At 39.0% G+C, this 23,815-nt stretch overlaps 1 protein-coding gene and 1 long non-coding RNA gene across 2 annotated transcripts in view; one reads left to right on the top strand and one right to left on the bottom strand.

Moving 5' to 3' along the window:
• Positions 1-10,999, top strand: part of RSF1 (remodeling and spacing factor 1) — a 149,436-nt gene extending 138,437 nt beyond the window's left edge. The window contains exons 13-16 of the mRNA XM_077767536.1: positions 281-488; positions 1,966-2,186; positions 5,438-5,626; positions 8,437-10,999. Of these exons, the coding sequence (XP_077623662.1) occupies positions 281-488; positions 1,966-2,186; positions 5,438-5,626; positions 8,437-9,002 (1,184 nt within the window). The 3' untranslated portion in view covers positions 9,003-10,999. The remainder of the gene's footprint in view (positions 1-280; positions 489-1,965; positions 2,187-5,437; positions 5,627-8,436) is intronic.
• Positions 350-23,720, bottom strand: LOC144234269 (uncharacterized). The gene is made up of 3 exons (XR_013335909.1): positions 23,574-23,720; positions 2,025-2,162; positions 350-444 (listed from the first exon to the last, which is right to left on the bottom strand). It is a non-coding gene; the product is annotated as an uncharacterized LOC144234269 (long non-coding RNA).
• Positions 23,721-23,815: the final 95 nt, after the last annotated feature.

The raw sequence follows: 23,815 nt of genomic DNA, 5'->3' as shown, positions 1-23,815 counted from the left end.
GGATATTATAGTGTGTGAACTGTATCAAATTTTTTAAAAAAGTTTTTTACATGGTGAACTTGTACTTCATAGGATAAACAAATGCAGTATACTCTTGATGAGAGCTCTGTCAGCTGAAGTTGTGAGAAAAGTGGTTATTTGTAGGAAAAAAACAAATGAGCTGCTAAGCATGAACAAGGACAGCCTCTATTTATTAAAGAGAACCTTTTAATAAACATACAGTTGTCTCTCTTCTTCCCTCCTATTCCCCTTAACCCCCTCCCCCCAACCCTGAACTCAGGAGCTGGCCGAGGAAAAGATATCTCCACCATCACAGGTCACCGTGGGAAAGACATCTCCACTATTTTGGATGAAGAAAGGAAAGAAAATAAACGGCCCCAGAGGGCAGCTGCTGCACGCCGGAAGAAACGCCGGCGCCTGAATGACCTGGACAGTGACAGCAACCTGGATGAAGAAGAGAGCGAGGATGAATTCAAGATCAGTGATGGGTGCGTGGTTCGCCAACAGATCCCAGCCCCTAGACGCAGAGAAGCTCGGCCACACTGTGGTGGGGCTTTTGTTCTTCAGGCACATGGGTGACCTCTTTATTTTCAGGCTATTTAAAACAGATTCAGGAGTGCTGATCTTGGTTATTTTTAGCAAAACATAGTAGGCTTATGGTTGTTTGTTTAATATGCAGAATCGTATTTACATTTTATTAACCGCAGTCGAGCACTCATTTGCTGTGCATCTCCACAGCTGGTGCCACTTGCCACCAGCATGTGCAGGAGAGGTTCCTAGTCACGTGTGAAGTAGACAAGGACGGGTAATTAGACACTGTTCTCTGATGACCCACAGAGGTTTGGGTCAAGGCAGATAATCCAGTATGGAAGATCAGGAAAGGTTTTCATGCAGAGCAAGAAATAACGTAGAGTTTCTCCTCTCAGATTGTTAGTGGAAGAAACAAACATGTAAATCACAAAAAGTCATTAAGTATGTGATTGTTACTAAAAAAAATATAGGTAAAGCCTAAGTTAGAGTACAAAGGAAGAGTCCAATAAATTTAGGGAGTTCAAAGAAAGCCTTGGAGTAGAAATAGAGCTTGATACGAAATTTGAAGAATGAAAAAATGGGCAAATCAGTTTGTTTGAGATTCAAAGCAGCATCCTATGAGAAGTCATGTGTCCAAGGCAGAAAGACATAAAACAGCATGGAGTATTTAGGAAACTCCTGGTCTGTCAGAGCAGCAAGAATATGGGGAAGAAGAAGTACAGAGTGCTCTGCTAGAGATGTGACTAAGATAAAGAGGACCTGGATGATGGAGTACTTTGTCATGCATAGGAATTCAGACTCTTACTCTGAAGATGATGATAAAAGCCCGCTGCTGGGTTTGTAACATCAGGCTAATGAGGTTTATGTTTTAGAAGACTCCATTCTGGCCTTCATTTGGAGGATATACGGAGGGGAAATGAATCTAGAGACTAGAGAGACTCCCTGGAGAGTTGCTGTAGTGCTTTAGTGGGAAATGAGTGCCTGAACAGAGAAAGAGGGATCAGGTTTGGGATCTTATCTTTAAGAGGTCAGCTCAGGGAAGAGTTAATAATTTGTTAGGTTTGAGAAATTAAAATCATGCAGTTAGGAAAAACACCAGGTTTTTGGTTTGAGTTACTGGAAAGGTAACAGTACCAAATAAATACAAGGCTGGGAGACACAAGAGAGGAATCGGTTGGGAACTGAAGAGTTCTCTGTACGATGTGTTGAATTTAAAGTATGAGAGGGACATCCCAAGAGGCCAAAGCAATTTATGTACAAAAATCCGCATCAGTTCATCTTAACACCTCGTAAGAAAAGAACAGATGGCAAAACCTTTCTCCATTTTACTAACAGATAAATTGATCCAATTACCCAGGTATTTTACGTTAAGCATTACTTAAAGACTCACTGCACTTGGTGGAATTTGAATCTTAGCTGGTTTCTCTTGAACAGATCACAAGATGAGTTTGTTGTATCTGATGAAAACCCAGACGAGAGTGAAGAAGACCCACCGTCTAATGATGACAGCGACACTGATTTCTGTAGCCGAAGACTGAGGCGACATCCTTCCCGGCCAATGAGGCAAAGCAGGCGTTTGCGGAGAAAGACCCCAAAGAAAAAGTACTCTGATGATGATGAAGAGGAGGAGTCTGAGGAGAATAGTAGAGACTCTGGTAAAAAATAATTGGCATTCGCATCACACCAACTCAGTAAATTCTTATGACTACTGACTGGACTTAAGAGTTCTTAAGATAAAATTCCATTCAACTGTAATATAAGCTTTCTGATAAAACTTTGAATTCTCTTCTTATGACTTACTAGTAACTAAATTTTTCACAGAAAGCACATAGAGTGTATCTAAGAAAATGAATACAGATAGATGTGTTAACAGCACACCAAGTTCATTTAGGATTGTGATGAATTCTTTTGGCGCCAAGTGTTTCCATGCCTAGACTTATCTGCATAGTATTTCTTTGGAATTATTCTCAAATAAGCTGTCAACATTTTCCCCATACCTAGCAGTTGGAAAGAGAACGATCACCAATTATTGCTAACATGTAAATCACTATCAGTGATTCATTTTTATAAATTAGCAGTAGTTGATGTTCTTACATTTGATGCTTATCCCTATTAGCCAAATAAATAGTCACTGGCACAGTATCTGAAAGAACAGATAGGGGGCACCTGGGTGGCTCAGTCGGTTAAGCATCCGACTTTGGCTCAGGTTATGATCTCACGGTTCGTGGGTTCAAGCCCCGCATCAGGCTCTGTGCTGACAGCTCAGAGCCTGGAGCCTGTTTCAGATTCTGTCTCCCTCTCTCGCTGCCCCTCCCCCACTCATGCTCTGTCTCTCTCTATAAACTATAAAAAAAACATGGGGGCACCTGGGTAGCTCAGTCGGTTAAGTGTCTGACTATAAGGTTATGATCTCACAGTCCGTGGGTTCAAGCCCTGCTTTGGGCTTTGTGCTGAAAGCTCAGAGCCTGGAACCTGCTTCAGATTCTGTGTCTCCCTCTCCCTCTGCCCCTATCCCTCTCGCTCGCTCCCTCTCTCAAAATAAAATAAAAACATTTAAAAAAAATTTTTTTTAAAAAGAACAGATAATGGGTCTTTTTTTCCCCCCCCTTTTTTGGTAGAATTGGCAGATAGGTAGCTGTCATCTCCCTGAGGAAGTGTCACAACTAAGAAGGAGTATTACATCGTGACCTGGCTGGGCTTGTGGGTTTTTTGTTTCATATATCTTTTATTCTAAACCTTTTGAGTAAATGAAGACATCTTGCCTCTTTATCAGGGATTATTTCCTAAGAACAAGGACATTTCCAAACATAACCACAGTATAATTATCAAAATCAGACATTTTAACATTGAGGTGCTACTATTATCTAATTAACAGTAAACATTCAGATTTCATCAGGTGTCCCGATATAATCCTTTATATCAATTTTTTTTTTCCAGTCCAGGGTGAAATCCAGGAGTACATATTGCATTTATTCATGTCTCTAGTCTCCTTTAATCTAGAATATCCCTCAAATTTTGTCTTTATTGATCTTGACATTTTTTAAGAATACACTCTAGTTAATTTGTAAAGTGTTCTTAGTCAATAGTTGTTTTTCTTTCCTTGTGATTAGATTCAGGTTACACATTTTTCAGCAAGAATATCACAGAGCTAATATATGTTCTCCAGGTCTCCATTATTTTCCCCTTTATAATTAGCAGTAAATAGTAGGAAGGCATTTTTGAGACCCTATATATCCCATTTCTTTTCAGATATTTCACGCATAGTTTTAAAATTCATTGATGATTTCCTAGCTCCATCACTCCTTTTATCTTTATTATTTGGTCTTCTGTAAGAAAGCACTTTCCCTCCTTCTACATATATTTATTTCTTTAGATCAGTATGTACTTGTAGTTTCTTATTTTAGTCTGTGATTATAATATGTTATCATCACTGTGTAGGTCAGTTTGTGCCAGATTTGGCCGGTTGGACTCCTTCAAACTATTAGTTTGCCATTTAAACCAATTTGGAATTTGTTAGCACTCCTGAAAAACTGCTCTAACACAATGTCATGGTCTCATTTACTTATCAGAGATGGTAAGGACAGTGCTGTTTAGCTGCACTTTGAGAGTTTAAGTATCCGTGTATGCTATAGCTAGCAGATTTTATTTCCATATGGAAAAAAGCCAAAAACATAACTCCAATTCTAAACTTCTTTCAAATAGTCTCATCTAGGATTAGATGGTTTAATCTGTGCCAAGCATTCATTGTGAAATTATTTAATCTGTGCCATACGTCTGTACACATAGAAGCAGCAGATTATCTTGAGGCAGAATAGTAACTGTCCACCAAGAAGAGCAACCATGCAATTGACTGAGTAGCTCTAGGGTGAGATAAGGATCATATAAAACATGTTTTCATCTTTTTTTTTTTAAATGTTTTATTTATTTCTAGGAGAGAGAGAGAGAGACAGCGTGAGCAGGGGAGGGTCAGAGAGAGAGGGAGTCACAGACTCTGAAACAGGCTCCAGGCTCTGAGCTGGCAGTCAGCACAGAGCCCGACGCGGGGCTCAAACCCATGAACTGCGAGATCATGACCTAAGCGAAAGTCGGACGCTTAACCGACTAAGCCAACCAGGCGCCCCAAAACATGTTTTCATCTTAAGCATTGTCTGCTAACAGGATACATTAATGAGGTTGGGCATTAAAGACTCTTCTGCACTTATTCATAGTATTAAAAGGAAAATAAGAGACTTCTAGGGGCTCCTGGCTGGCTCAGTAGGTAGAGAGCATGGCTCTAGGTCACAGGGTTGTGAGTTCAAGCCGCATGTTGGATATGGAGCCTGCTTTTAAAAACAGATTTATTAGGGCACCTGGGTGGCCTAGTCAGTTGAGCATCCAACTTTGGCTCAGGTCATGATCTCACAGTGCTTGGGTTTGAGCCCTGCATCAGGCTCTCTGATCTCAACCTGTTAGCGCAGAGCCTGCTTTAGATCATCTGTTCCTCTCTTTGTCCCTCCCCCTACTTGTTCTCTCCCAAAGATAAATAAATATTAAAAAAGAGAGATAGGAGAGGCGCTTGGGTGGCTCAGTCAGTTAAGTGTCCAACTTGTGCTTAGGTCATGATCTCACAGTCCATGAATTAAAGCCCTACATGGGGCTCTACTGGCAGCTCAGAGCCTGAAGTCTGCCTCAGATTCTCTGTCTCCCTCCCTCTATGCCTCTCCCTCACTTGCACTATGTCTCCATCTCTCTCAAAAATAAACATTTAAAAAATGTTTTTTAAAAAAGAGGGCTTACAACAACTATGATTGATTTAAAAATTATTACTACTGAACCGTGTTCATAGTTTTATATTTTTATAACCTAAGCTAATAACATTTCTATTTAATAGACTTAAATTTTGTACTTTTTTTTTTTTTTTTAACAGAAAGTGACTTTAGCGATGATTTTAGTGATGATTTTGTAGAAACTCGGCGGAGGCGGTCAAGGAGGAATCAGAAAAGACAAATTAACTACAAAGAAGATTCCGAAAGTGATGGTTCCCAGAAGAGTTTACGACGTGGTAAAGAAATCAGACGAGTTCACAAGCGCAGGCTATCCAGCTCAGAGAGTGAAGGTAAGGAGTAAATCTCCAGTTTACTTAAGTTTGGACAAGGCAGAAGTAGAAGCTACAAAGTAAACTCAGAATTACGGTTTTGTACCATTTCATAGAAATTGAGTATAGCCAGTCAGATCCTTGAGATAAAAACCATGTTTTGTTTTGTTTTGGGTTTTTTTTGCTGAGTCACTTTTTATAGTTTAAATAAATGATACCTGATAAGGTACCAATTTTTAACATCTCCATTGTAATAATTAAATTTTTCATTGAAATAGAAGAGTCTCAGAAAATTGCCTGAGCAAGATGTCTTCTGCTCCCTTAATTATTCACAGCCCTCATTTTGATATAACCTCCTGTGCCCTGAATAACCAGTTTCAGATACAGGTTCCTGCTGTCTTTTTCCACCTTGACCGTGAACTTCAGTTGGTAACTTTTATTTCTTAGTAGTTTTTGTTGTGCTTTAGAGCAGCAGTGTAGGAAAAGCCCTAAAATATGAGTCTGTGATACCTGTTTAGTCTTACGGTTTTTCCAGAGTTCTTCCCAAGTTCATTTTAAATCTTTCTAACACTCACCTATGCCCCGTTCTGTTTTATTTAGTTCTCCATTATTTATCATCTGTTTTGAAGATTTCAAAGATCCTTATCAATTAAGTTTGAGCCCAAGTTAGGAAAGAAAGGGGAAAAGAACATTTGGACATGAGAGGCAAAAGAAAGGAGATAAACATCTGACTGTGTCTATTTATCTTCATGTGTCATTAAACATAAATTCAGTAATTGAACTTTAAAAAACACTTACTGTACTAGTCATTATTCTAGGCACTCGAAGTAGAAGAGTGAATAGCCAAAGCTTCTCACTCCCATCTGTAACTCTTACTTTAATTAGGGGTTGAGACAGTAAACCAGATAAATAAGTAGAACCTGTGCTATATTAGGTGGCGATAAATGCTGTGGAGAAGAATAAAGGAGTAAAGGGAGTTGGGAGAGTAGCTGGAATCTCAGGGCACCATAAGAACGCCTCACTAAGAAGTCCGCATTTAAATAAAGACCTGGCAAAATGTCAGGTGCGTGTCCTGAGTTTATCTGAAAGAAGAGTGATATAGGCAGATGGAGCATCTAATGTGAAGGCCTGGAGACAGGTCTGTGCCTAGCATGTTGAGGGAACAAAAGAGGAGGCCAGGGTCGTGAAAGGAGAATGAACGGGTGAAGGGAGGAATAGCTTGGTATGATGCAGAGATCAACTGGGTCAGATCATGAAGAGCAATAGTCCGCCAACTACATACAGCCCGCCTGTTTATATAAATAAAGACTTTGTAAATCAAGTTTTATTGGAACAACCACACCCTTTGTTTCTTACATATTATCTGTGGCTTCTTTTGCATAAAGTTGAGTAGTTGCAATAGAGATTATAGGGCCTGCCCTTTACCAAAAATGAAAATAAAAATTGCCAACCCTTGATGAGGAACAGTGCCATGCAGTTGAACTTGCTGCAGCGATGGAAATATTCTGTATTTGTGCTATTCAGTATAGTAGCCACTACCCTCATGTGGCTTTTGACCACCTGAAGTGTGACTTGTTTGACTAAGGAACTGAATTGTTCTTTTTTATTTTATTTAAATTTAAAATAGCCACATGTGATTACTGGCTACCATACTGGATAGCACAGTAGGCCATTGTATAATATAGACTTTGGATTTTATCCTGTGTGAGAGGAGAAATAATTGGAGGAGTTTGAGCAGAGTAGTGATATGATGTGACTTGTGTTTTAATTTGCTATGGTGCTGTGTTACAAATAAATTTAAGGGGACAAGGACAGAACCTAGGAGACCAATTGGGAAACCATTGAAATAGGCCAGGTGAGAGATGATGGTGGGTAAGACTAGGGTAGTGGTAGTAAAGATACCAGATAATGGATATATTTTGAAGGTAGTCTCAACGGATATATTGTTGGGTTCAATGGCAAAAAGAAAGCGATCAAAAGAGGGACTGAGTGATTGCAGTAGAGTTGGCAGTAATAAGATGGCGGAGACCAGAACAGTGCAGGTTTGAGGCAGAGGTTTAGGACCTTAGTTCTGGACACGTTAGATTTCAGATGCCTTTCTAGAAATCACATCATAGGGATGCCTGGGTGGCTCAGTCAGTTAAGCATCTGCCTCTTGATCTCAGCTCAGGTCTTAATCTCAGGGTTGTGAGTTTAAGCCCCATGTTGGGCTCCACGCCAGGTGTGAAGCTTATTTTTTTTTAATTAATTAAAAAAAAAAAAAAATCCCAGCATAGATGTTGAGTAGGCAGGTTGATACATGACTCTGGAATTTAGGGGGTGCCTAAAACAAATAATAGAGTCATCAGCATATAGATGGAAATCCGCAAGATTAGAGGAGACCACCTAGATATAAGTACAGACAAGGGAAAGAAAACCTTTAAGGACTATCAAAGACACTCAATAAGACAGGTAGGAGTTATTAGTGCACTGTTCCAGACGCCCAGAGTTGGGTGCTCCGTTTAATCTTTCCTTATCAGTATGTTTACATGACTCCATAATTTGAGGGCTAGTGGACGGTAATTTCTCTGTTGTTACCCCCATTTCCATTTAATTTAAGGGTCACCATATTTGTTCACTAAGAAATCTGATTTTCATCTTTCCTAAAATCTTAGTTAAAAGGCACACTGTGGATCATACCGTGGATTGTCACAAACCTGCGAGGAGGGAGATACGGATTTATGAGCAAGTCTGAAAGCAGGACATGGGGTGAATATGGGGAGGAAAAGGAGAATTAGTTAACTCTGTTACGGTTAACAGTGTTGATGGCTTAAATGTGCTGTTTATTCTAGAGAGCTATATGTCCAAGAACTCTGAAGATGATGAGCTAGCTAAAGAATCAAAGCGGTCAGTTCGAAAGCGGGGTCGAAGCACAGATGAGTATTCAGAAGCAGATGAGGAGGAAGGCGGCAAACCGTCCCGAAAACGGCTACACCGGATCGAGACAGACGAGGAGGAGAGTTGTGACAACGCTCACGGAGACGCAGATCAGCCTGCTCATGACAGCCAGCCCAGGGTCTTGCCCTCAGAACAAGAGAGCACCAAGAAGCCCTACCGGATAGACAGTGATGAGGAAGAGGACTTTGAAAATGTAGGCAAAGTGGGGAGTCCTTTGGACTATAGCTTAGTGGACTTGCCTTCCACCAATGGACAGAGTCCTGGCAAAGCCATTGAGAACTTGATTGGCAAGCCAGCTGAGAAGCCTCAGACCCCGAAGGACAGCAGCACAGCCAGTGCAGGCCTGGCCCCCAATGGGACAAGTGGTGGGCAGGAGGCAGGGGCACCAGAAGAGGAGGAAGATGAGCTTTTGAGAGTGACTGACCTTGTTGATTATGTCTGTAATAGTGAACAGTTATAAGACTTTTTTTCCATTTTTGTGCTAATTTATTCCACGGTAGCTCTCACACCAGCGGGCCAGTTATTAAAAGCTGTTTTATTTTTCCTAGAAAACTCCACTACAGAATGACTTTTTAGAAGAAAAATTTCAACAAACCCTGAAGTCTTTCTGTGAAGTGACCAGTTTTGAACTTTGAAGATAAATAATTGCTGTAAATTCCTTTTGATTTTCTTTTTCCAAGTTCATGGTCCTTGGTAATTTCATTCATGGAAAAAAATCTTATTATAATAACAACAAAGATTTGTATATTTTTGACTTTATATTTCCTGAGCTCTCCTGACTTTGTGAAAAAGGGTGGATAAGAATGCATTCCGAATCTGTGAGGGCCCAAAACAGAATTAGGGGTGGGAGAAAGCACTTGTGCTTTAGCTTTTTCATATTAAATATATATTATATTTAAACATTCATGGCATAGATGATGATTAACAGACTGTTTTAAAAGTTCAAGTCTGTGTTGTTACAGTTTGAGAACTGTAGATAACATCATACATACGTCATTTAGTAACAGCATCCACAATATCAGCTTGTTTTACTATTGGAGATAACCACACTTAATAAAGAAGAGACGGAGAAAGTACCATCATTAAAAACTCTAACCTGAGTTTCTGTTATACCGAGTTCCTTGTTTAAAAAAAAAAAATCATCTGAAAAACATTTGTACAGTAAAATGTATAATGAAGCTTTGACAACCAGATTGTGCTAGCAGCAAATTTTTTTAAACAGCTTTATGCAGTGGTGATGAGGTGGCCTCTAATCTAATATACTATCAATGGAGAGTTATTAGTGACATAAATGTGGTCTTTCTTTAGGCCCAGGTGGACTGTAAACTTTGCAGACAGTGTAACTCTGGTCTTCTGGCCACTTAATACTTAAATATCTGAAATATCCCATTTTGAAAGAAATACATCTATACATAACATACATGAAGAGATGCTAAGCTGACAGCGGTATTTTAGCACATTTGAAAACGGGGAAAGGATTTTCAGGTGAATTGTAACTGGTCTATTCTTGCCTTTAGTATCTACTTCAAATTGAAGTCTACAAACAAAGCAGTTCCTTTGGGAGGTTTTTAGTTTGAGTTTTAGCATGTATGTGTGTGTATCTGTGTGTGTGTATGTGTGTGCATTGGAATTTCCTATCTGCCTGGATATATTAGCAGGGTTTGAATGTAGTTTTGGCCTTTGGCCATTAGACTTCTATTAAAATTCATTAACAGTCACATGACCAACAGAGTTGATTGAGAACCACCAATACACTTAATAGGCATGACATCCATTTCAGACATCTCAATGCTTTAATGAAAGATGAGCCCTTTGTTTCAAGAAAAAAGGGGTTTATAACTAAATAAATAACTAACATGTAATTGACACTAAAATATGAACTTTGTCTTATTACTGTTACAGCTGTAAAATTTCAGGCAGAGCCATAAATAACATTGTATAAAGTGTAGCACTTGTGATTAAACCTTGCCTGTCAAATTCTGAAACCTTCAGCCATTACTTCTGTGAATACTTTTGCCCTGGGATTTGGGTTTTTCTGTTCCAGTGTCGTGTCTGTTGCCGGCAACAGACACACCGTATCTGCTGCTGGCCCAAGGAACTTTGTTAATTTTTCTTTCCAAATTAAGCATTATATGTGCTAGTCAGTGTATAGTAAAGCACTTCTCTTTTTTATTATTAAAAAGCTGGCATTAGACTTGCATTATAAATACCTCTCTAGAAACTTTATACTCCTTCTTTTCCTTCCTCAACAGGTGTTGCCCTGAAGTCTTATCTTTTGGCCTTGAAAGTTTATAGCTGTTGTTTTTCATTTGTTGGTTCTTCTGTTTGTTTTGTTTTGTTTCACTTTAGTTCTGTAGTACCTGCCCATTAATATTTTTGCTTTGATTCTAGCAATGTATATGTATCTGTATAAAAAATAAAATAATGAAAGCAGCCTATAAATAGGATGCGCCAATAGCATGTGGTTCCAAGCAAGTTGTGACTTTTATTTTGAGACAATGTTCCACTGGAAGGGAGGGAAGGGCTTAACATTTGCAAACGGTAGAGCAGGGTTATGTGAGGAAGCATACTCACTTACCAAGCCTCCTTTCTGGCCAGGTTTGTTCATTTGTTTGAAAGTCAATTAAGAATGGTAGCCTTTTTAACTTATCTAACAGGCAAGCAATAGAAGAATTCCTACTAGTGCAAGGTAAGTGGTTAGAATGTGCAGGTGGCCTCTCTTGCCATTCTTCCTCTACCATTTTAGTCCTGCAGCTGGGTAAAGCCACTACCGTGTAGAAACTCCCGTGTGCCCCCCGTCTCTACCTCTGGACACACCAGCTCCTGCTTCCACCGCTCTGTAGTTAAGCAAGTGATAAGAAGTATCCGATGGTAGATTATTTATTTTACAGGATGCCTAATGTGAAATAAGGGGTTATTTTTACCCTTCTGCAGAGAGCAAAAGGTCGTTGTTATCATAGTAAAGACTGAGTGTTCGATTTAGCATAGTCCCACTGACATGGGTTATGATACCACTTCTGCTGCCTATTAATTTACTGAACTTGAATTAAATGTTTGTGAATTTGACAGCGAATGTCTGCCTGCTAACCTTACATTCTCATTAAGCCAATTAACTGTTCCATCTACAAAGATTGCAGAAGCCTCTGAGATAAGTTATGATGCAGACAGATTAATTATGGGCGGTTAATTGTTGAACAGTTCAAGAAGAGTTCTGCTGCTTGGTGACTAGATTGAGTCCCTCATGGAGTCTTGTGTTCTCTGAAATACTACCTGAGCATGCTTTGAAGAAGTTAAAAAACATTTAGGAAAAAGTCAATGTTCTGTATCCAAAGGTGTAACTCAGTCATTAGGAACTGGACAGAGTATAAGCAAGTGGCTCCTTTGAGTTTAGAACATTTTGGATCCTTAAGAGTACTAACCACGGATGTAGATTCATCACAGCTGCTATATAGTAGAGCCCTTTAATACGTTAGCCTTTTTAAAATACCGATGGACTCCCAATGTCAAACTCCACAGTCCGTAGCACGTGTATTAAGGGGAGATGTTGTTTAGTACTCAGAATATTTCATTTGCAGTGTCTGGAAAGGTTTGAAAACTAGCCACATTTTCACAAAGCAGAAGCTTTCAAGTAAAATATATGAAAGGAGCTCAGACTGAAAATATACATTTTGGTTTTGTAGACTTGTGTCGATGAAATAGTGTTTAGTGTAAAACATTCTCCGTTGTTGGCACATTATTAGAGAATGATGGCAGAGATAGATATTTTCAAGAGTATACCTGATATACTGAGGTTGGGTGTCCTTGACACATCTCTTTCCAGTTGGTCAAGGTTGCAGATGCAGAGAATANTTTTTTTTATGTTTTTTTTTTTTTTTTTTTTTTTTCTAAATATGACCTGCCAAAGAACCAAGGACTTCGAATGCTAAAGACATTGTTGGAAAGAAACATTTTTAAACAAGTTAATTTTAAAAGGATATTATAAACTCCAGTTTTCAACTTTGGGTTAATAGGACCCATCTCTATTATAATATGCATTTGAACAAAGTATACGTATTTTTTAAAATGTAGGCATGTGCTTATTTAGAGGTAAAATGGTGGGGAGATGTTACCAAGTTTTAAATGGGATTGATGGAATTTACTTTGTCACAAAGAATGCCTTTTTAGCTTATGTTTGTGAGGATAAGAATGGTTAACCATTTGCTAGTTCTGCCATATGACTGAAAGGAACCCAGAGAATCTGTAAGTCTAATATTCAGAAAAAGTGAACTGTGCCCTTCAACAACACAGTGGAACAGGTCCATGATTGCCTCACAGCTGTTGAACAAGTNTACTTTAGATGTTAGCAGAAATAAAAAATGAATCTTTCAAATCATTAATTGACATTGTAAAAAGACAAATAATTGTAACTGATGTGGAATTATGAACATTTAATTACAGAAAGTCTAGAGAAAAATAGTGATGTTCCTGTTCTTGGTTTGACATTCTAAAAAAATATTCCTGGTTGTCCAAGAAGTAAGAATGCCAAGACTGCATATCTGCTGTAATCTATCTAGTCCTCTGCTTAATATTGTTCTTAAACTTTCTTAGAATGAAATCCATTCCTATTTTATCCACCATTCCCAGTGTGTACCCGCACCTACTTTGGAAGTGGCGATTCAACTGCTGATTTTCTTATTTTTATACCAATCCTGAAAGACAAGGCCCTTTGCTATCAATGTATTTAAACTGGGTTATTATGTTATCTGTACACTTAATAGTCTGTTTTCAAAATATTTCACTTCAACTTAAATGATAATTTAACATTTTTTGAGTGCCAAGAATTACTTAGTAACTATGTGACATATACTGAGGAGAGAGTCATTCCCCAGCAAGCAAGCAGTCTTCATAAGCCAAACTGTAGTATGCTTGGTAGATAACCACTAGATTGTAAACGCAGTGCTTTTTTTACTCAGATAAACCTTCTCAGAAATTGGTTAGAATAGGATTACATGAGTGGATTTTTTCCTTCATTCTGGTCATGTAAGCTCAATTTTTTTTTTCATTTTATATTTGTACCATTTCTTTCTGGGATATGCTGCAAACCCCAATTCTGGCACATTGTGATTTCAGTTAAGGAAAATGTTATTTTTGTTTTAATAACTTTTAAGATCTATCTATCCTATGCATAAGTTATACGAGAGGGCATAACAAATTCCTAGATGAGTAGAAATTTATTAATTAAGCTCCTTAGACATTTTGAATGAGGAAAAAAAAACATTTAAAGGAACTACATTTGTGTTTTTTGCCAAACCGGTACAAGCTAGTAAATGCACTAAGGACTGAGTGACCTGCCTTGTTCATTTTGCCACTGGATGATGTAAGTTAAGAATGGAATTGTTAACCCTAATTATATATTTTCTTGACTTTCATCACTTTCTAAAGAAATCTAATTTAAGTGTTTGGGGTTTTGTTTGACCTGTATTTATTGAGTTCTGGTCATAGACCAGGAGCTGCATGTCATGCTTATGGATGGCCAGAACACAGTCATTGGGATACTTAATGGCTCAAGACCTTCTGAATCATTTAACTTATTTTGTATGTTGCAAAAAAAAAAAAGTTTATTTTGCTTGAGAGTCACATTTTTTATATAACTGTACAGCTTTTAAGGGATGGGAGGTGGAAAAATACCCTAAAATAGGATGTAGATTTTTACAATTGTGTTTATGCTAGAACATCTACAGGTGCATTATGTAATTAAACCTAAAATTGTTTAAAAACTTGTGCCATGGTCTTTTTCATTTTCCTGCCCTTTTAGCAGAGTTGGTGCATGTCAATACTGCTATGTGGACAAGCCTTGAAATTAGACTAATAACCCTTTTCTCCAAAGCTTTAAAATCATTGCATGAAAACTATACACAAATATGCATACACACACACACGTAGACATACATGTGCACACACAGCTCTAGTGTAAATGAATTTTCAATTTGGGAACAGCTATAATAGCCTCAATTTGGCAGTTAACAGCATATTATAGTGCGTGGCTTTCGTGATGCCTAACTAGGGTATTCTCAATGTTGGTCTGTTGTTTTGTTCTCTTAGCAAAGTAGCTTCTTGATAATGGTATCTGAATTGTAGCTTGCCCACGCCCCTCGCCCCTCGGGAGATTCTGCCTGCACCTTCAAAGGGACTGTCCCGTGCTGGGAAGGGTGGGGCGGATTGGGGCAGAGCTTGGTTTCTTTTCAATCTGTAAAAGAAAGAAAAACTAAAATTGCTTGATTTGGTTCTTGTTATTCAGTAGACTGAATTCCACAGGAGTATTTGTCTGCTGGAAGGGATGTTAAATTCCAAATCCAATTCTCTCCACGTTTGATGAAACGTATTTTTGAAATCTTGTAGAGTTGCTGATTCTAGCATTGTTTTACATGGCACATGTTACCACAACTTTTTATTAAGACACCAGTACTATTTTGCCATCTGATAATTTTACCATTCTAATATCTCACCTTTATAGCACAAAGAATTAAAATTCATCTAAGTGTGTCATAATTTCTATCTAAAGTACCTTACTCTATTGTCAGCTAACGTGGGGTTGTCGGTTTCTTTGCTAGCGTCATCCATTCAGAGGTGAAGACTGGGAATCATGAATTTCCAGGTGAAGAATACAAATTGCAGATAAGAATTTGTAAATGGTCTATGTTAAATTTTCATTTGGTTTTAAAGTAATAGTAGCTGGGGTGCAGGAAGCGTTTGATCAGAATGCCTCTTGGATTTTCAGACATGCTTCTATGAAATGCTTTATTTTCCTATGCATAAAAAAATTATTCCTGGAATAGGTTCTCAGAATGCTTTATTTTGTTTCTAGGAGATGAGAGCTAAAACAGAAGCTCCAAGATTAGCATAATACTGTTGAGAGGTAATCAGGAACATGCTGTTTTAGTCAAATAGGGGAAGCTGGCGTGCTCTCTGCCACATATAATGTACTGCATGTGTGTGTGGGTGGGGGGGAGATTTGAAAACTGGAAATGTGATTCCAATAATGCACAAAGTAAATTTTGTGCATAGAAAATATGGGAATTCCTGGTAGCTTAAAGCTTCAGGGGTTAACTGCAGTGTATGAACACCTAGTGTGTTAGAATTGCAGTGCATAGTTGTTTAAATATAATATCCCTTGTAAGTGACAACCAAAATCTGTTGTGGCTGGTGCCAATACTTTTTGTTAATGAAATGTTCAATGTCTCACTACAGTCTGATCAGAACTCTTGGTGTTATAAGCCAGGCCTAAAGCTATTTTATAGCTATTGGCCTAATTGTGTAACTTTTTCTTTCAAAATGTTTTATTATAATACTTCTGTCATTTCTTTCGCTTAATATATGTCAATTGTCATAATAAAAAATTTAAATAATTTGATGTATTTATCATGATGTGTTTGCAAACTTAGTTTATTTTAAATCTTGTGGCACATAGGAAGCTAAGAATTTTCAATAATAATTGATGAAGGCTGAAAATTTTTGTCATCTAAGGAACAGGTGAATTGTTCTCTACTATCTAGAAAGTAAATTTACAAGTGTATCTATTTCCCCAAAGTAATTTTTTTTTCGAGAGGGAGAGAGAGAGAGAGAGAGAGAATCCCAGGAAGGGCGGAGAGAGGGTGAGAGAAGCGGGGCTCACCTGAAGGGGGGACTCACTGATGTGGGACTCGAACTCATGAACCATGAGATCATGACCTGAGCCAAAGTCAGATGCTTCACGACTGAGCTACCCAGGTGTCCCCCTCCCCACCCCCCGCCAAAGTAATTTTCAAGCTATATGCCAGCTAGGTTAATTATAGGTATTAGGAGGCTATCTACTGAAAGAATTCTATCTTTATAGCCTCTGGAGAACTGACACCTTAGAGAGACCTTGGACTTGGGGACTTATTTGTTCTGTGTGATCCTCTGGGAGCACAGAACTAGACCAGAGGGCAGAAGCCACGAGGCAAAGCTTTCATTTATTCTATGGGAAGTTTTAAGACTTTTGTAATAATAACTTTGGGAGTGAAATCTCACCAATAGGGGATGTGTGGGTTTAAGCTGCACTGTCACTTGGCAGGAGTGTAATAGATCAACACATCTGAAGAGTGGTTAGACCAGATGACTTGAAGCGGCTTCCAACAATCCTGGGTATGATTCTCATCTACGAATGTTGATGTGATAGACCTAGCTAACTCTAGGGGACAGTAAGATTGACAGTGAATGGTGAACTCTTTCTTTTCTTCTTTTATCAACAAACTAGTGGAATTCATCATTATTTGCAATTCTGATTAAAAATATTGATTAACTGGGGCACCTGGCTTCCTCAGGTGGAACTTGCAACTCCTGATCTTGGGGTTATGAATTCAAGCTCCACCTTGGGCATAGAGACTACTTTTAAAATTTCTGAGTTTATTTTATTTAGGTAAAGAACTTTTTAAATCAGAATTTCACTTAATGGAATGAAAGCTGATCTAAGCTGGCAAGAAATGACCAGCTACAGTGTTTCTCAGTGGTTTATTTGAAATTTTCACTTAAACAGAATCAGTTAAGTGGAGGTGACAGTGCTGTGGCAGCCTTGAGAGAGTGTAAAGGAGTCTTCTAGAGCTGAGAGTGCGTCTAGAGAATAGCCGTGAGCCCACACCTCTTTCAGATTATGAGACCAGAGGATGTAGAAGAGTTCTTTTCTTTTAAAACCAAGAATTGGTGTATGATGCTGGGACCACTTCGTAGAGGCACAATTATTAAACATAAGGAAACTATTCTAGTGAAACTAAATTGTTGGGAGAAATGAATGCCTGTATAATTTTGACTCTTTAATGACTTTTCATGAACTCTTTAAGGTCCTACAAGTTAAATGAAAATCAAGAGAAGGAACACTCTAAGGGGGTGTGACTTAATATTTGCAGCATTATTTTAGCATATAAAGTCATGTCCCAAATGAAAGGTTAACTAGGAACCTACTAGTTCACAGTATAGGCCACCACGTATTGTTCCTCTTGCCTGTTTCAAAGCTATTTTATCCACACTCAAGCACTCAGCCTTTTTTCCAGCATGTCTCCAAGGAGGAAGTGTCTCCTGTTTTTTGTCATATCCCTTCTGTGTCCCTGATCTGGCCCCTTCCCTCTTGCCCCCTATGGGCCCTCACACCTTACATCTCCACTTCTCTATACTCCTTTCCTTACAAACCTCTATCCTGGAAAACAGAAGTACCGCCCTGTCTTCCACTCACTCCGCCTCTCAGTTACTTCTGATTTGACTGGCAGTCTTTAAAATGAACACATTATAGAAATGTTAAACTATATTTGAAGACTCACTGAAATGTCACAAACTCCTACAAAACAACAACAACAACAACAACAACAACAACTGGGAAAGCAGCAGGCTTCTCAGCAGCATACTTGCACTCTAACATTAGGAACAACTGTTACAGGAAGTTGAACAGGGGAGATGTTCTCCCTTTTCCCTGCAATTGTTTCATATCTTTCTGTTGAAATGTCCATTTTCTTTTCTCTTTGGCACTATTGCCTGCTAGGAGGATACCAGNTGTCTCCCTCTCTCTCTGACCTTCCCCTGCTCACGCTGTCTCTCTCTCTCAGAAATAAATTTAAATTAAAAAAAAAAAAAAGAGGAAGCACTCGATTAAGGATGATAGAACCTGATTAGAACCTGTGCTGTCTCTAGTTTGAATAACTTTTCTATATTTCAAGTCTAGTTTTTTGTCTTTTTGTTTTTTGGGGGGTTTTGTTTTGTCTGTTTTTTACTAAGGATGAATTTTGATGGTAACGAGGGCTTACCAACAATGAAGAGAGAAGCAAGCTGGCTCAATTCTGGAAAACTGAGATGTTAGCTTCAGATTCAGGCTGATCCAGAAGGCAGAGCTGGAGTTTTAGCTGAGAGATGTTGTAAGCAGAATCAGGACAGTGCCAAAGAGGCACAGACCCACAACCATAAAAGGCATATGGGAGGGAAAGAGAAGGCATTGTAATGACGGTCCTCTCTGAGACACAGCCACTTCAAATAATCTAGATGTGCTTATGCAGTGGTTTCCAAAAGTTCTTGTACATTTCATTTAGAAACCATTCTTCTTGGTTTTTTAAATTGAGATATAATTGAGATATAATTCACATGCCATAAAATTCACCATTGGAAGGTGTACAATTTAATGGTCTTTAGTATATTCACAAGGTTGTCATCACCCCCAAGAGAAACCCAATTATTACTACCCCAACATTACTCTTCACCATTCAGCCCTTTTCCTCAGGCCCTGGCGACCACTAATCTACTTTCTGTCTATAAGGATTGCCTATTCTGGACATTTTATATAAATGGAATCACATAATATGTGGCCTTTTGTTCCTGACTTCTTTCATTTAGCAAGTTTTCATGACTTCATCTATGTTTTTTAAAGTTTTTTTTAATTATCATTTTAAAGTTTATTTATTTTGAGAGAGAGAGGGTTGGGGAAGGTGGAGCAGAGAGAAAGGAAACCGAGAATCCCAAGCAGGCTCCATGCTGACTGTGCAGAGCCTGATGAGGGGCTTTAACTCATGAACCTGAGCCAAGATCAAGAATTGGACACTTAATCCACTGAGCCACCCAGGCACACTGACTTCATCCGTGTGTTAGCATGAATCAGTACTTCATTCCTTTTTATGGATGAATAATATTCTAATACACTGTTTATCCATTTATTTTGTTGATCTTCATCAATTGATGGATATTTGGATTGTTTCCACTCCTGGCCTATTTTGAATAACAAACGCTGGAGAACAGGTTTTTGTGTGGAAATGTTTTCAGTTCTCTTACATATCTAGGGATGGAATTACTACGTCATATGGTAACTCTTGTTTCATGTTTCAGGAACTGCTGAACTGTTCTACATAGGATCTGTATCTTTTCACCTTCCCCACTGGCAATGCACGAGGGTTCCAATTTCTCCACATTGGAGAACACTTACATTATCAATCTTTTATTATTATTATTATTATCATTATTATTATTATTATATTCCACCCATCCTACTGGCTACAAAGTGGTTTCTCACTGCAGTTTTGATTTGCATTTCCCAGATGATTAATGATATGGAGCATCTTCTCATGTGCTTATTGGCCAATTGTTTAACTTCTTTTCAGAAACATCTGTTCAGATTCTTTGCCCATTTTTTAAACTGGGTTATCTGTATTTTTGTTGTTCTGTTATGGATACCAACCCTCACCAAATATATGACTTGCAAATATTTCCTTCAATTCTTCAGCTTTTCTTTTTACAAAAATGTCTTTAGAAATCATAATTAAGAAACTGTTGCCTAATACAATGTCACAAAAATTTAGTTTTATACGTTTAGCTCTTAAGTTTAGGTGATTGAGGGGCGCCTGGGTGGCTTAGTCGGTTAAGCATCCGACTTTCGCTTAGGTCATGATCTCACGGTTCGTGGGTTCGAGCCCCGTGTCCGGCTCTGTGCTGACTGCCAGCTCAGAGCCTGTAGCCTGTTTCAGTCTGTGAATCCCTCTCTCTCTGACCCTCCCCTGCTCACGCTGTCTCTCTCTCTCTCTCCTAGAAATAAATAAAACATTAAAAAAAAAAAGTTTAGGTGATTGACCCCTTCTGAATTACTTTTGTATACGGGGTCAGAGATCTGAATTCATTCTTTTACATGTGCCTATTACATGTGCTGGTACATTGTACCAGCACCATTTACTGAAAAAAACTTCTTTCCTTCGCTGGATTCCTTTGGCATCCTTGTCAAAACTCAGTGGACCAGAAACATATGGTTTACTTCTGGACTCTTAATTTTATTCCACTGATCTATATAGCTACACTTGTGCCAGTATATGTAACTTTGTAGGAAGTTTTGACATCAGGAAGCAAGTCCTCCAATCTCTTTTTCTTTCTTTATAACATTATTTTGACAATTCTGGGCAATTTGAATTTCAGGTTCACTTCAGTTTGTCAATTTCTATAAAAAACACAATTGGAATTTTGATGGGGATTGCATTTAATCCGCCGATCTGTTTTTTAAGTTGCCAAAAGATTTGAAAATATATACATACACAGACGGCCAATAAACACATGAAAAAGTGCTTAACACTTCATTTTCAAAGAAATATGAATTAAAACCACAATAAGATATACTACCTACCCATTAGAATGGTTAAAATGAAAAAGACAACATCAAATGTTGATAAGGGTACAAAGCAGCGGAACTCCCATACAATTTGCTGGTGCTATTATAACTAATAATTATGATTAATAATTTTAAAAAATTTTTAATGTTTCTTTCCTTTCTTTCTTTTTTTTTTTTTTTACAAATAGTTTATTGTCAAGTTGGTTTCCATATAACACCCAGTGCTCATCCCCACAAGTGCCCTCCTCCATACTCATCTCTCCCCCTCCCCCCCCCCATCCATCAGTCCTCAGTTTGTTCTCATCATTCAAGAGTCTCTCATGGTTTGCCTCTCTCCCTTTCCCCCACCATTTGCCCCCTTCTTCTCCCCCACGGTCCTCCGTTAAGTTCCTCCTAATCCTCCTACACGTGCAAACATATGATATTTGTCCTTCTCTGCCTGACTTATTTCGCTCAGCATAACACCCTCAAGGTCCATCCATGTTGCTACACATGGCCAGATTTCATTCTTTCTCATCGCCATGTAGTATTCCATCATATAGATAAACCACATATGATTAACAATTTTTATTATTACTGAATATGAAGAGTGAGGAAGAATAAGGAAATAAGGATAAATTACAGGTTTCTAACTTGAGCACCTAAATGTAAGGTGGTATTTTTCCATATAATAAGATGCTGGAGAAATAGCAGAGTTGAGTGAGAAGATAGTAAATTCAAATTTTTATTAAGACTATTATTTATTTATTTTTATTAAGACTATTTTTTAGAGCAGTTTTAGGTTCACAGCAAAATTGAGCAGACGGTACACAGATTTCCCATGTACCCCTGTCCCCAGTCATGCCTCACTTCCCTCATTACCAACATTCCCCACCAGAGAGGTACATTTGTTGCAACCAATGAACTCACATTGAGACACATCATTGTCACCTAAAGTCCATAGTTTACAAGTTCAATTTTTGATAAGCTGAATGACAAGGGTCTGTGGAACCGCCAAATGGAGACGTCTTTCAGGATGTAAAAGTCTGTAGTTCAAGAGAGAGTTTTGGTTAATAAAAAAAAGCGGGGGAGGGGTGCCTGGGTAGCTCTGTCGGTTAAGCATCCAACTTCGGCTCAGGTCATGATCTCACGATTTGTGGGTTTGAGCCCTGTGTCAGGCTCTGTGCTGACAGCTAGCTCAGAGCCTGAGGCCTGTTTCAGATTCTGTGTCTCCCTCTCTCTCTGACCCTCCCCTGCTCACACTGTCTCTCTCTCTCTGAAATAAATAAAAAACATTAAAAAAAATTTTTAAAGGCAGGAACTTAATTATCTAGCTGCATACCAGTAATGTAGCCTGCAGCAAATCACTTAATTGCTCTGATCTTCAGTTTTCTCATGTATACAATGGGCATAACAGCAGCAGCCAGCCTGCATACCTCACAGAATTATAAAGATCAAAGGAGAGAAGGAGTGAGAAAAGCATTCTTTTGAAAAGTAAAACACTATACATATGTGAGACTTAAGTGCCTACAGCATATGTTACTCATAGGGATTTATATAGGAAGTAAAGGAACAAATCCTGCCCTTCTTTAAATTCATGGTGATATGCCTGTTTGCTTTGGCATACATAGGCTTAAATACCTCCTCTGAGCCTGTCACTGTAACAGGTGAAGAGCTCCTTGTCAGAGCTAAAAGATCCCTTTTCTTCAGTCATACACTTGAGTAAAATGTTTTGCTGTTAGACAATTGCTTTTTAATGACGCTATGAAAACTATGTCAAGTTGATATGAAATTATTACACAGGTCTTAGCCAATTTTCTCTCTGCAGGATTTGGGGGATTCTGTTTCTGAGCAGAAAGAGAATGAGTTTCTGGGGATTCTGTTTACTAAATAGTCAACCATGCGTAGCTATTCCATGGAACCCTGAAACTCTCCATTTCCTGCATTAGATTGTTAGCTACTCTCAAAGCTTACTTTTCCTCCTGGATTCTCCATCTTGGAGAAATGAGCCAGCATCCAGTCACTTAGCCTGGAAATCATCTTTGGCTCCTCTCTCTTCATCTATCCTCTTCTTCATTTTCACCACTTTCTTTCCCTCAGTCTCTCTCCAAATTCTGAGGACTTTACAAAGACTCTTTACCTTTGCTCTAGACTCTATTCCATTTCCATTCTTACTGCCACTCTCTCACCTATACCATAGCAACAACTTCCTAATACTCTCCCTGCTCAGAGTACCCTTCCTCCAGTCTCTCTACCAAGAAACAGAATCCCAGTTTTTTAAAAAAATAGAATATTCCTCTATTCAGCAGATACAAATACAGCTACTCCACATGTCTGCCCATCCAGCCTCAACTGGTGCTACTGCATAGGTATAATCACACTGATTTTACAGGCAAGAAAAGTTTGGCCTAGAGACTGACTTCCTTCAACTCCTCTAGGTCTCTCATGGCTAAACTCTTGCTCTTCAGTTTAACGCTTCAGGCTCCCATTTGTAAAATTGGATCAAGAGTCACTTTCCCATATAACTGGCATAAAGAGGAAATGAAATAATACTGGGAAAAAGCCTGAACAGTGCCTGGCACATAACAATCGGTTACCCTTTGCTATTATTCTGATTAAAGTTTTCATTATTACTTCGCTCTTCGGTGCCTAACAAAGAAATAAAGCAAGCGTTTCAAATCCGAAGGACTAATTCTTTTCCCCTTAGCGCCCATCTCCTCCTTGACACAGCCAACTCTTCGCCCTGAGTTAATTACCAATTTGGGCTCGTTTGCCTGCCTGAGACTGGGCGGAGGACACGCGGCTCCCGCACTGGGGCAGCGTCAGGGCCTAGACTGATGTCGCGGGCGCGGCTGTGAAGTTGAGATGTGGACAGGCCGGGATGAGGCCCGCGCCGGCCAGAAGAGCCGTGAACCCAGTTATGAGCGCTCTAACCTCTAGAAGAGTGTGTTCTTTGATTCCCGTCCAAGGCTCAGGCCTCTGTTTCGTCTTCTGTAGAAAAGGAGTTTATTATTCATCGTGCTTCCTCTCTCACAGGGTTGCTGGGACAACCCAGCACTAGCACGTTGGAGAGTGCTCAGTTATTTCACCGCCGGAGCCTTAGAAATGGCGAGGGGGAGGGGCCGGGCCACGTGACCGACGCCGCCTGGTCCTCTGAGGCCTTTAAGAGTTTGCCC

Source organism: Crocuta crocuta, unplaced genomic scaffold (assembly GCF_008692635.1).
Source record: "Crocuta crocuta isolate KB4526 unplaced genomic scaffold, BGI_CrCroc_1.0 scaffold561, whole genome shotgun sequence".
NCBI classification, from domain to species: Eukaryota; Metazoa; Chordata; class Mammalia; order Carnivora; family Hyaenidae; genus Crocuta; species Crocuta crocuta.
This window is presented reverse-complemented; position numbering and strand designations above follow the sequence as displayed.